General features: G+C 38.4%; 2 protein-coding genes and 1 long non-coding RNA gene across 3 annotated transcripts in view; all 3 read left to right on the forward strand.

The window, feature by feature from the left end:
* Positions 1–14,412, forward strand: part of LOC138404290 (uncharacterized) — a 127,348-nt gene that overhangs the window by 38,376 nt on the left and 74,560 nt on the right. The gene's annotated exons all lie outside the window — the stretch shown is intronic.
* Positions 1–14,412, forward strand: part of Uba5 (Ubiquitin-like activating enzyme 5) — a 120,634-nt gene that overhangs the window by 31,662 nt on the left and 74,560 nt on the right. The window lies entirely within an intron of this gene.
* Positions 1–14,412, forward strand: part of Atac2 (Ada2a-containing complex component 2) — a 29,812-nt gene that overhangs the window by 9,987 nt on the left and 5,413 nt on the right. The window contains exons 9-12 of the mRNA XM_034974146.2: positions 926–1,013; positions 1,660–1,850; positions 2,854–2,972; positions 13,683–13,864. Coding sequence (XP_034830037.1) covers positions 926–1,013; positions 1,660–1,850; positions 2,854–2,972; positions 13,683–13,864 — 580 coding nt within the window. The remainder of the gene's footprint in view (positions 1–925; positions 1,014–1,659; positions 1,851–2,853; positions 2,973–13,682; positions 13,865–14,412) is intronic.

Below are 14,412 nucleotides of genomic sequence, written 5' to 3' on the forward strand. Positions count from 1 at the left end.
CGGTTGTACGAACTATGTGCCCTGCCCATTGCCACTTCAGCTTCGCAACCCGTTGAGCTATGTCGGTTACTCTAGTTCTCCTACGGATCTCCTCATTTCTGATTCAATCACGTAGAGAAACTCCAAGCATAGCTCTCTCCATCGCCCGCTGAGTGACTCTGAGCTTTCTTATGAGGCCCATAGTCAGTGACTATGTCTCAGATCCATATGTCATCACTGTCAACACGCACTGTTCGAAGACTTTGGTCTTCAAGCACTGAGGAATTTTGGACAAGAAGAAGTATCTAACGTAAGAAAGAGTAAGTATCTATCGCGCAAGAAATATAGCCGTGATATCCAAGTTGTTAAGGCGTTAGCCTAATGTTCGTGAGGTCCGGGGTTCGATCCTAGGCACGCAAATCAAACTTTTCAGTTATTACTACCCATATCAGTACCCATATTATAAACTAGCTTATGCTCGCGACTTCGTCCGCGTGGACTACAAAATTTCAAACCCCTATTTAACCCCCTTAGGAGTTGAATTTTCAAAAATCCTTTCTTAGCGGATGCCTACGTCATAATAGCTATCTGCATGCCAAATTTCAGCCCGATCCGTCCAGTAGTTTGAGCTGTGCGTTGATAGATCAGTCAGTCAGTCAGTCAGTCACCTTCTCCTTTTATATATATAGATGTGAAAGTGTGTTTGTTTGCTGCTTTATTGGTTTGTCCTTCAATTACGTCGCAACGGAACGACGTGATTTTTGCATCGATATAGTGAAAGACCCAGAGAGTGACATAGACTACTTTTATCCCGGAAAATTAAAGAGTTCCCGCTATCTATCTACATGCTAAACAGCCCGATCCAGTAGTTACGAGCTGTGCGTTGATAGATCAGTCAGTCAGTCAGTTTTCCCTTTTATATTTATATAAATTTAACTTGTTTTAGGACTGTAAAAATACTGGGTGGCTATGTTACAGAAGACCATAGAGTTGTCATGAACGCTGAACGAGTTTTGGACAGGTTTCAGAGATCGGTAAGTCGACACTCTTGTATTATAATAAAAAATCGGTCAAGTGCGAGTCGGAATCACTCACGAAGGGTTCCGTACCATCGCACAAGAAATCTCAAAACAGTATGATAAAAAAATTATCAACAGCTCTACAACACTGCAAGTTAATAACTAGCAGCGCCATCTATGCTGTGATTTAGTAAACATTATTTGGCCGTGAACACTTTTTTTATGCAACCACAAATTCACAGTTTTCGGTTTTTATTTACTTGTGATATATTGCCTCATGCCTGCCAAATTTCATGATTCCTAGGTCAATGGGAAGTAGGTACCCTATAGGTTTCTTGGCAGACAACATACAGACAGACAAAGAAGGGTTCTCTTTTTTTTAAGGTACAGAATCCTAGAAACAGATTATGAGAAGCGCGTAAGAAGGACAACCTTCATCATCATCAACCGATAGACGTCCACAGCTGGACATAGGTCTCTTGTAGGGACTTGCGCCGCCTGAATCCAGCGGCTGCGACTGGTCTGATGTCGTCCGTCCACCTAGTGGGGGGTCTTTCAAAACTTTCTTCCAGTGCAAGGTCGCCATTCCAGCACCTTGGGACCCCAACGTCTATCGGTTCTACGACAACCTTAAGATAACTTATTGTTCTTCCTCTCCCAGTATCTCATAGACAACCTGTGCGGCACGATAGCCAGCACTAACTACGGCACGCTGCTGCTGTCGCGCATCGAACCCACGCCCTTCCGCTCCGCCTACTCCGCCACATCGCTCAAGCCCTACATCCGCAGGGACGCCACTTCCGCGCCCACTTGGCTGAGGGTCATGGAAGAACTGCTCCGAAAAACCAATAGGTAACATCATAATAGTTCATTATCGTGCTAGTGCGCAAAGTAGGAAGTTAAGTTAGGAGCCTCAATAGCTCAACCGGTATAGGAGTGGACTGAAAACCGAAAGGTCGACGGTTCAAACCCCGTCCGTTGCACTATTGTCGTACCTACTCCTAGCACAAGCTTGACGCTTAATTGGAGAGGAAAGGGGAATATTAGTCATTTAATATGGCTAATATTCTTTTAAAAAAAAAAAAAAAAAAAGTCGTAGCCGTAGCGACGACGACTTTAACTGACACATCATCATCACAATCCATCGCTGCCTCACTACAGAGCACGGGTCTCCTCTCAGAATGAGAAGGGCTTAGCCATAGTCTACCACGCTGGCCATGTGCGGATTGGTAGACTTCACACATGAGAACATGGAGAACTCTCAGGCATGCAGGTTTCCTCACGATGTTTCACGATTTTATTACTTTAAACGTACATAACTCCGAAAAGTTAAAGGTGCGTGCCCGGGATCGAACCCCCGACTACCGATTAGAAGGCGGATGTCCTAACCCCTAGACTATCACAGCCTTAACTGACCCTTAGTGCTGAATTTTTAAAGGCTGATTTACCGACCGAGATTTGTCGGACCGTAGTGGTTTTGGCTAATAAATAATAAATAAATAAATAAATAATTTATTGTTTCACCAAAATAAAAACCAAAATTAGGTTAAGCCACCGATGCCTAAAATAAGTTGTACACTCGTGTTATAGGCATCAGTACTCTCCCCTTACAGACTAGAAAATTAAAAACAATAAAGGAATGAAAAATATTAAACAAAACAAAAACATTTTTGACATTAAGTTACAATAATATGAAATTTAATATATACCTACATATATACATACTATATGACCTCTCTGGGAAATAAACTAATATAGTGCCTATAGTGTATGTCTGTTTTATAAACTGGTCGGCTGTATGGCTACCTATTCGTTGCTATCCGTCAGTCAGTCAGTCAGGATATGTTTGTTTCAGGCACATAGCGGACTACAGGCCGCCGCCGCGCGCAAGCATAGACTTCTCGTACGTGCGGCCGCAGCACATCGCCGCCGTCAACAACTTGTGTGCGCAGTTCTTCTGGCCCGGCATCGACTGTAAGAGCACATTACACAATTTTATTATTATTATCTATATTATTATTATTATTATGGATATACATCTACTCTCACGCCCGCGTACAAAATAGATACATATAAAAGCCAAAGGAGTTATAATATACTTACATACATAAAAATAAATAAACCTACATAAACATTACATACATACATATTTGTACCGGGCGGAGGATTACACCCCGGCAGGGGAGACCAAACGGCCGGGGGTCAGGGCGACAGGTGAAGAAATCGGCGGACTATCCTAGCCGAGTCCAGCAAGACCGCTTTTTGCATCCTGGCTGCGAGCGAACTGCCACGGAACCCCAGTCGCCTCAGATGGTGAGCGAGGCTGACTGGGATCAACCCATTCGCAGATATGACAATTGGGATGATTTCAGTGGACTCCACATGCCACATGTCGGAAACCTCGTGAGCCAGATCGAGATACTTGCGCTTTTTCTCCGTCTCAGCTCTCACGAGGTTTTCGTCATACGGAATGGTGATGTCCACCAAAAACACCCTCGACTGTGCCCGGTCCACCACCACGATGTCAGGCTTATTCGCTAGAATAGTCCTGTCCGTGATGATGGACCGGTCCCAATAGAGCCGGACTCCGTCGCGCTCGAGTACCGGCACCGGTGTGTACTTGTAATACGGCAGCCTCTCATCCAGGAGACCGTACTTCAGAGCAAGCTCTTGGTGAAGGATTTTGGCTGCTTGGTTGTGTCTGTGCAGATACTCAGTGTTATTATTATTATTATTATTTATTTTATTCCAGATATTTCATCCATAATGTGTTAGTAACAGAAGACCTTATTAACTATGTTAGTAACTAAATAAGCTTACAATAGGCTACTTGACTCATATCTAATTTCGTCCAATAAATGATTATTTATTATAGTATTTTGCTTAAGACAACGAAATATATCAATAACAATTTTTAAAAACGCAGGATGGATATATAAATCCAATTTTAAAAAATACAGTTTTTATTTTTATTTGAAACGCAGAAAACGCTGTCAGCCATGATGTGATGTCATTAAATATGTAAACAAAGAAATGTCATCCCTATGTCACGCGGGGACTAACGAAGTATCGATATATATAAAATTTAAAGTCCTGACTAACTTATATATCAACGCACAGCCTAAACATCTAAACAGCTGGTCCTAGATACATGAAATTTGGTGGGTGTGTTCTTCGTAGGTAAAGAGAAGGTATCCACTAGGAAAGGATTTTTTGAAATTCCACCCCTGAGTGGGTTAAATGGGGGTTTGAAATTTATGAAGTCCACGCGGGCGAAGTCACGAGCATAAGCTAGTTTTTATATATTTCTAAAAACTCATAGTAAACGTAAAAAAATATCGTTTTCTCTTTATAAATTGAATAAGTTATTAAGTAAGACTTACAACAAACTGATCTTTGCAAAAATAAATTTGGGTTGAAGTCTTTGTCATATAGGATCCCTTTAAGCAAGTCTTCGCGTGTTACGTATATTTATTTCACTGGGCACTCTAATCCACAACTTTCCTGTGGTCTTTATCGATGCGTTTTTTACATTCTCGGATGATACAATAACGATAATTACTATATTTTTCATGTAAACTAGTATAGAAGTCATGTTTATTAAACTTTGGGAGGTTATGCTGTTGTTTACAAATGCATGACGTCAGAGCACAGATAATCTATGGGCCAAACATGGCCGACAGTGTTTTCACCTGTCTAAGAAAAAATATTTTTAAATTAAAGTTTTACGGTTTTTAGGGCGCAAAAAAATATAGTGTTAATTTTTTTGATCTAATAGGACAAATATTAACCATTTAAGACCAACTTAAAAAAAGTGTCAACTAGCCTATTAATTAATTAATTAATTCAAATTATATTTAATTCATATACCCCCTTGACCACTTGGTGTTCATGTGTATGTACACCCAGTGTTTCATAAAAGGGTTTTCCCACTTTGCAGCCAATGTTCTCAGAATACTGTTGGAGCTCCCACGCACCCTGCTCATCACAGATGCAGCTCTTTTTCTCACAAGTGCGTAAAAATCATCTGTGTGAGCCTCCGCAAACATCTGTGACGCACTACACCAGCGCGGTAACCCCATCAGTACTCTGAAACCATTATTATACTGAACTCGTAGGTCGTTGTAGGCCCTCTGCGTATACGTCACCCATTTTATACCCAGCCGAGTTTCTTGTGGACTCTTCTCAGACCTGGGGGCGTTTGGAACCCTCGTAGCTTTAGTTTTAAGTTTGCGTAATAATTATCACCACTATATCTTACAAATCCAACAACCGACAATCAAAAAGTGTAATTTATTACACTATTTTGAATAAAGTATTATTTGACTTTGACTTTGAACTATAGCTTACGACTATAGGTCAAAGTCAAAGTCAAATAATAACACGGGCACATAGCGCAGACACGCTGCCGCGCCGTAGTCTACAAAGCCGTATGATAATATTCATTATAGCACAGTGCGGTAATATTCAGAATAGCCGCCAAACAGAACAGCTGTTTTTAGGTCGCCCTCGAAATTTTAAAGTAAGTACCATGTAGTAAAGGAAAAAAAACAGCTATTGTTTGGCGGCCACTTGAAATATCACCGCACTAGTGCGGAAATGAATATTACTGCACTAGTGCGATAATAAATCTTATCACTGGCTTTGTAGGCTAATAACTATTGATTGTTTGTTTCTCAGTTACAGAAGCCCTATTTCAAGGCCGCCAAACAGAAGGGTTATTCCCGTTGAGTCACACCCCCGTGTGTAACACTGTGACACAAGGTACCAAAAATTTCAAAACATTCCCGTTGAGTAACACTGTTACACAACGGGAATTTTTTGAACTTGTTGGCACCTTGTGTCACACCTACATAAATACATATTATTGCGCGTGTATCAAGTATTAACTGATTGTGCACTTTTCCGGGATGTTATTTATTTATAAATCCAAGATGGCGGACATGATTTTTTTTTTTTTCAAAAAATTGACATGGGTGTCGTTTTCAGGGTTTTCGAGGGTGCTGAATTTGATGATGACATTTATTCTGAAATCCAAGATGGCGGACATGAATTTTTTTTCAAAAAATTGACATGGGTGTCGTTTTCAGGGTTTTCGAGGGTGCTGAATTTGATGATGACATTTATTCTGAAATCCAAGATGGCGGACATGATTTTTTTTTTTCAAAAAATTGACATGGGTATCGTTTTCAGGGTTTTCGAGGGTGCTGAATTTGATGATGACATTTATTCTGAAATCCAAGATGGCAAACATGAATTTTTTTACAAAAAATTAACATGGGTGTCGTTTTCAGGGTTTTCGAGGGTGCTGAATTTGATGATGACATTTATTCTGAAATTCAAGATGGCGGACATGATTTTTTTCAAAAAATTTACATGGGTGTCGTTTTCAGGGTTTTCGAGGGTGCTGAATTTGATGATGACATTTATTCTGAAATCCAAGATGGCGGACATGATTTTTTTTTTCAAAAAATTGACATGGGTGTCGTTTTCAGGGTTTTCGAGGGTGCTGAATTTGATGATGACATTTATTCTGAAATCCAAGATGGCAGACATGAATTTTTTTACAAAAAATTGACATGGGTGTCGTTTTCAGGGTTTTCGAGGGTGCTGAATTTGATGATGACATTTATTCTGAAATCCAAGATGGCGGACATGATGTTTTTTTTCAAAAAATTGACATGGGTGTCGTTTTCAGGGTTTTCGAGGGTGCTGAATTTGATGATGACATTTATTCTGTAATCCAAGATGGCGGACATGAATTTTTTTTTCAAAAAATTGACATGGGTGTCGTTTTCAGGGTTTTCGAGGGTGCTGAATTAGATGATGACATTTATTCTGAAATCCAAGATGGCGGACATGATTTTTTTTTTTCAATAAATTGACATGGGTATCGTTTTCAGGGTTTTCGAGGGTGCTGAATTTGATGATGACATTTATTCTGAAATCCAAAATGGCAAACATGAATTTTTTTACAAAAAATTGACATGGGTGTCTTTTTCAGGGTTTTCGAGGGTGCTGAATTTGATGATGACATTTATTCTGAAATCCAAGATGGCAAACATGAATTTTTTTACAAAAAATTAACATGGGTGTCGTTTTCAGGGTTTTCGAGGGTGCTGAATTTGATGACATTTATTCTGAAATTCAAGATGGCGGACATGATTTTTTTCAAAAAATTTACATGGGTGTCGTTTTCAGGGTTTTCGAGGGTGCTGAATTTGATGATGACATTTATTCTGAAATCCAAGATGGCGGACATGATTTTTTTTTCAAAAAATTGACATGGGTGTCGTTTTCAGGGTTTTCGAGGGTGCTGAATTTGATGATGACATTTATTCTGAAATCCAAGATGGCAGACATGAATTTTTTTACAAAAAATTGACATGGGTGTCGTTTTCAGGGTTTTCGAGGGTGCTGAATTTGATGATGACATTTATTCTGAAATCCAAGATGGCGGACATGATTTTTTTTTTCAAAAAATTGACATGGGTGTCGTTTTCAGGGTTTTCGAGGGTGCTGAATTTGATGATGACATTTATTCTGTAATCCAAGATGGCGGACATGATTTTTTTTTCAAAAAATTGACATGGGTGTCGTTTTCAGGGTTTTCGAGGGTGCTGAATTTGATGATAACATTTATTCTGAAATCCAAGATAGCGGACATGAATTTTTTTACAAAAAATTGACATGGGTGTCGTTTTCAGGGTTTTCGAGGGTGCTGAATTTGATGATGACATTTATTCTGTAATCCAAGATGGCGGACATGAATTTTTTTTTAAAAAATTGACATGGGTGTCGTTTTCAGGGTTTTCGAGGGTGCTGAATTTGATGATGACATTTATTCTGAAATCCAAGATGGCGGACATGATTTTTTTTTTCAAAAAATTGACATGGGTATCGTTTTCAGGGTTTTCGAGGGTGCTGAATTTGATGATGACATTTATTCTGAAATCCAAGATGGCGGACATGTTTTTTTTTTCAAAAAATTGACATGGGTGTCGTTTTCAGGGTTTTCGAGGGTGCTGAATTTGATGATGACATTTATTCTGAAATCCAAGATGGCGGACATGTTTTTTTTTTTTCAAAAAGTTGACATGGGTGTCGTTTTCAGGGTTTTCGAGGGTGCTGAATTTGATGATGACATTTATTCTGAAATCCAAGATGGCGGACATGATTTTTTTTTTCAAAAAATTGACATGGGTATCGTTTTCAGGGTTTTCGAGGGTGCTGAATTTGATGATGACATTTATTCTGAAATCCAAGATGGCAAACATGAATTTTTTTACAAAAAATTAACATGGGTGTCGTTTTCAGGGTTTTCGAGGGTGCTGAATTTGATGATGACATTTATTCTGAAATTCAAGATGGCGGACATGATTTTTTTCAAAAAATTTACATGGGTGTCGTTTTCAGGGTTTTCGAGGGTGCTGAATTTGATGATGACATTTATTCTGAAATCCAAGATGGCGGACATGATTTTTTTTTTCAAAAAATTGACATGGGTGTCGTTTTCAGGGTTTTCGAGGGTGCTGAATTTGATGATGACATTTATTCTGAAATCCAAGATGGCAGACATGAATTTTTTTACAAAAAATTGACATGGGTGTCGTTTTCAGGGTTTTCGAGGGTGCTGAATTTGATGATGACATTTATTCTGAAATCCAAGATGGCGGACATGATTTTTTTTTTCAAAAAATTGACATGAGTGTCGTTTTCAGGGTTTTCGCGGGTGCTGAATTTGATGATGACATTTATTCTGTAATCCAAGATGGCGGACATGAATTTTTTTTCAAAAAATTGACATGGGTGTCGTTTTCAGGGTTTTCGAGGGTGCTGAATTTGATGATGACATTTATTCTGAAACCCAAGATGGCGGACATGATTTTTTTTAAAAAAAATTGACATGGGTATCGTTTTCAGGGTTTTCGAGGGTGCTGAATTTGATGATGACATTTATTCTGAAATCCAAGATGGCGGACATGATTTTTTTTTTCAAAAAATTGACATGGGTGTCGTTTTCAGGGTTTTCGAGGGTGCTGAATTTGATGATGACATTTATTCTGAAATCCAAGATGGCGGACATGGTTTTTTTTTTCAAAAAATTGACATGGGTGTCGTTTTCAGGGTTTTCGAGGGTGCTGAATTTGATGATGACATTTATTCTGAAATCCAAGATGGCGGACATGATTTTTTTTTTCAAAAAATTGACATGGGTGTCGTTTTCAGGGTTTTGTAACACCAGGTTATGTTAGTAGCTTGTCTTAGTTTAATATTTAACATCAGTTTATACGGTTAACATGCGATTGGATCTATTTCGATTATGAAATAAAATCGATTAAAAGTTTAGAAAAAGCATGGACTTCTCTAGGAATGTAAATAATTATGGATGCGTTCAAAAATAAAACATTTTTAATGCGTTCTGTTATGCAAATGTTAAACACAAAGTCAAATGATTTATTCAAAATAGGTAATAAATAACTCTTTTTGATGGTCAGATGTTGGATTTCTAAGATATAGTGGTGATAATTATTACGCAAACTTAAAACTAAAGCTACGAGCTACGTTATATTTTTGAAGACGATTATCATAATTTCCATGTCATTTTTTTTGAAAAAAAATCATGTCCGCCATCTTGTATTTCAGAATAAATGTCATCAAATTCAGCACCCTCGAAAACCCTGAAAACGACACCCATGTCAATTTTTTGAAAAAAAAATCATGTCCGCCATCTTGGATTTCAGAATAAATGTCATCATCAAATTCAGCACCCTCGAAAACCCTGAAAACGACACCCATGTCAATTTTTTGAAAAAAAATCATGTCCGCCATCTTGGATTTCAGAATAAATGTCATCATCAAATTCAGCACCCTCGAAAACCCTGAAAACGACACCCATGTCAATTTTTTTTAAAAAAATTCATGTCCGCCATCTTGGATTTCAGAATAAATGTCATCATCAAATTCAGCACCCTCGAAAACCCTGAAAACGACACCCATGTCAACTTTTTGAAAAAAAAAATCATGTCCGCCATCTTGGATTTCAGAATAAATGTCATCATCAAATTCAGCACCCTCGAAAACCCTGAAAACGACACCCATGTCAACTTTTTGAAAAAAAAAAACATGTCCGCCATCTTGGATTTCAGAATAAATGTCATCATCAAATTCAGCACCCTCGAAAACCCTGAAAACGACACCCATGTCAATTTTTTGAAAAAAAAATCATGTCCGCCATCTTGGATTTCAGAATAAATGTCATCATCAAATTCAGCACCCTCGAAAACCCTGAAAACGATACCCGTCAATTTTTTGAAAAAAAAAATCATGTCCGCCATCTTGGATTTCAGAATAAATGTCATCATCAAATTCAGCACCCTCGAAAACCCTGAAAGCGACACCCATGTCAACTTTTTGAAAAAAATCATGTCCGCCATCTTGGATTTCAGAATAAATGTCATCATCAAATTCAGCACCCTCGAAAACCCTGAAAACGACACCCATGTCAATTTTTTGAAAAAAAATTCATGCCCGCCATCTTGGATTTCAGAATAAATGTCATCATCAAATTCAGCACCCTCGAAAACCCTGAAAACGACACCCATGTCAACTTTTTGAAAAAAAAAATCATGTCCGCCATCTTGGATTTCAGAATAAATGTCATCATCAAATTCAGCACCCTCGAAAACCCTGAAAACGACACCCATGTCAATTTTTTGAAAAAAAATTCATGCCCGCCATCTTGTATTTCAGAATAAATGTCATCATCAAATTCAGCACCCTCGAAAACCCTGAAAACGACACCCATGTCAACTTTTTGAAAAAAAAATCATGTCCGCCATCTTGGATTTCAGAATAAATGTCATCATCAAATTCAGCACCCTCGAAAACCCTGAAAACGTCACCCATGTCAATTTTTTGAAAAAAAAATCATGTCCGCCATCTTGGATTTCAGAATAAATGTCATCATCAAATTCAGCACCCTCGAAAACCCTGAAAACGACACCCATGTCAATTTTTTGAAAAAAAAATCATGTCCGCCATCTTGGATTTCAGAATAAATGTCATCATCACATTCAGCACCCTCGAAAACCCTGAAAACGACACCCATGTCAACTTTTTGAAAAAAAAATCAAGTCCGCCATCTTGGATTTCACAATAAATGTCATCATCAAATTCAGCACCCTCGAAAACCCTGAAAGCGACACCCATGTCAATTTTTTGAAAAAAAATTCATGCCCGCCATCTTGGATTTCAGAATAAATGTCATTATCAAATTCAGCACCCTCGAAAACCCTGAAAACGACACCCATGTCAATTTTTTGAAAAAAAAAATCATGTCCGCCATCTTGGATTTCAGAATAAATGTCATCATCAAATTCAGCACCCTCGAAAACCCTGAAAACGACACCCATGTCAATTTTTTGAAAAAAAATTCATGTCCGCCATCTTGGATTACAGAATAAATGTCATCATCAAATTCAGCACCCTCGAAAACCCTGAAAACGACACCCATGTCAATTTTTTGAAAAAAAAACATGTCCGCCATCTTGGATTTCAGAATAAATGTCATCATCAAATTCAGCACCCTCGAAAACCCTGAAAACGACACCCATGTCAACTTTTTGAAAAAAAAAATCATGTCCGCCATCTTGGATTTCAGAATAAATGTCATCATCAAATTCAGCACCCTCGAAAACCCTGAAAACGACACCCATGTCAACTTTTTGAAAAAAAAAAAACATGTCCGCCATCTTGGATTTCAGAATAAATGTCATCATCAAATTCAGCACCCTCGAAAACCCTGAAAACGACACCCATGTCAATTTTTTGAAAAAAAAATCATGTCCGCCATCTTGGATTTCAGAATAAATGTCATCATCAAATTCAGCACCCTCGAAAACCCTGAAAACGATACCCGTCAATTTTTTGAAAAAAAAAATCATGTCCGCCATCTTGGATTTCAGAATAAATGTCATCATCAAATTCAGCACCCTCGAAAACCCTGAAAGCGACACCCATGTCAACTTTTTGAAAAAAATCATGTCCGCCATCTTGGATTTCAGAATAAATGTCATCATCAAATTCAGCACCCTCGAAAACCCTGAAAACGACACCCATGTCAATTTTTTGAAAAAAAATTCATGCCCGCCATCTTGGATTTCAGAATAAATGTCATCATCAAATTCAGCACCCTCGAAAACCCTGAAAACGACACCCATGTCAACTTTTTGAAAAAAAAAATCATGTCCGCCATCTTGGATTTCAGAATAAATGTCATCATCAAATTCAGCACCCTCGAAAACCCTGAAAACGACACCCATGTCAATTTTTTGAAAAAAAATTCATGCCCGCCATCTTGTATTTCAGAATAAATGTCATCATCAAATTCAGCACCCTCGAAAACCCTGAAAACGACACCCATGTCAACTTTTTGAAAAAAAAATCATGTCCGCCATCTTGGATTTCAGAATAAATGTCATCATCAAATTCAGCACCCTCGAAAACCCTGAAAACGTCACCCATGTCAATTTTTTGAAAAAAAAAATCATGTCCGCCATCTTGGATTTCAGAATAAATGTCATCATCAAATTCAGCACCCTCGAAAACCCTGAAAACGACACCCATGTCAATTTTTTGAAAAAAAAAATCATGTCCGCCATCTTGGATTTCAGAATAAATGTCATCATCACATTCAGCAGCCTCGAAAACCCTGAAAACGACACCCATGTCAACTTTTTGAAAAAAAAATCAAGTCCGCCATCTTGGATTTCACAATAAATGTCATCATCAAATTCAGCACCCTCGAAAACCCTGAAAGCGACACCCATGTCAATTTTTTGAAAAAAAATTCATGCCCGCCATCTTGGATTTCAGAATAAATGTCATTATCAAATTCAGCACCCTCGAAAACCCTGAAAACGACACCCATGTCAATTTTTTGAAAAAAAAAATCATGTCCGCCATCTTGGATTTCAGAATAAATGTCATCATCAAATTCAGCACCCTCGAAAACCCTGAAAACGACACCCATGTCAATTTTTTGAAAAAAAATGCATGTCCGCCATCTTGGATTACAGAATAAATGTCATCATCAAATTCAGCACCCTCGAAAACCCTGAAAACGACACCCATGTCAATTTTTTGAAAAAAAAACATGTCCGCCATCTTGGATTTCAGAATAAATGTCATCATCAAATTCAGCACCCTCGAAAACCCTGAAAACGACACCCATGTCAATTTTTTGAAAAAAAAATCATGTCCGCCATCTTGGATTTATAAATAAATAACATCCCGGAAAAGTGCACAATCAGTTAATACTTGATACACGCGCAATAATATGTATTTATGTAGGTGTGACACAAGGTGCCAACAAGTTCAAAACATTCCCGTTGTGTAACAGTGTTACTCAACGGGAATGTTTTGAAATTTTGGGTACCTTGTGTCACAGTGTTACACACGGGGGTGTGACTCAACGGGAATAACCCAAACAGAACAGCTGTTTCAAGGTCTCCATCTATATCGCGGTTTTAAAAATACCATGTAGTAAAGGCCTCAAAACAGCTGTTCTGTTTGACTGCCATTTGAAATATCACCGCACTAGTGCGGAAATGAATATTGCTGCACTAGTGCGATAATAATAGCTTTTGTAGGCTAATGACTATTGAATTGTTTGTTTCCCAGTGACGGAAGCCCTAGAATACCCGGAGTTCAGTTGCGTAGTTACCTACAAGCGGGTAGTGGTGGCGTGCGCGTTCCTCGTGCCGGACAGTGGTCACAACGAGGCCTACATCTCCTTTATACTGGTGCGGCCCGAGTGGCGACGGGCCAAGATTGCCTCCTTCATGCTATACCACTTGCTGCAGGTTAGTGTGAATCCCTCATTGCTGAGGGTTGTGACCTTTTACCTTTAGTAGAAGAAACCTATGCATCTTAGTGCGAGCTTCAACGGGTCATTTGGCGATGCGATACGATAATTATGAATACCTCAGGATGGATTTAGGATTCCATACCTCAAAAGGAACCCTTATAGGATCAGTTCGTTGTCTGTCAGTCTGTCCATCCATCTGTCGTGTCTGTCAATCAATCCTATAGGGTACTTCCCGTTGACCTAGACGTAGTTAAATCGTCTGGCAGTGCAGTTGACAATGCCGCAGGCCATCCGTCGACTAAAGAGAAAGCATATACTGGATAATTAGCTGAGACTCATTTATTTATTTATTTTTATTTTTTTTATTTATTTATTTTATATCTAATTAGAACAGCAGTGCCACTTACACTAACTAGATGATTAATAATAAATTTAAATACAAATAAAGGTACAAGAAAAAAGACATAAAATACAAAACGATAAAAGATCAAAGAATTTTGAATATGTACGCTGAGAACATTAAATGACATATCTGTGCTGCCA

The sequence above is a fragment of the Maniola hyperantus genome, chromosome 2, assembly GCF_902806685.2.
Source record: "Maniola hyperantus chromosome 2, iAphHyp1.2, whole genome shotgun sequence".
Taxonomy (NCBI): domain Eukaryota; kingdom Metazoa; phylum Arthropoda; class Insecta; order Lepidoptera; family Nymphalidae; genus Maniola; species Maniola hyperantus.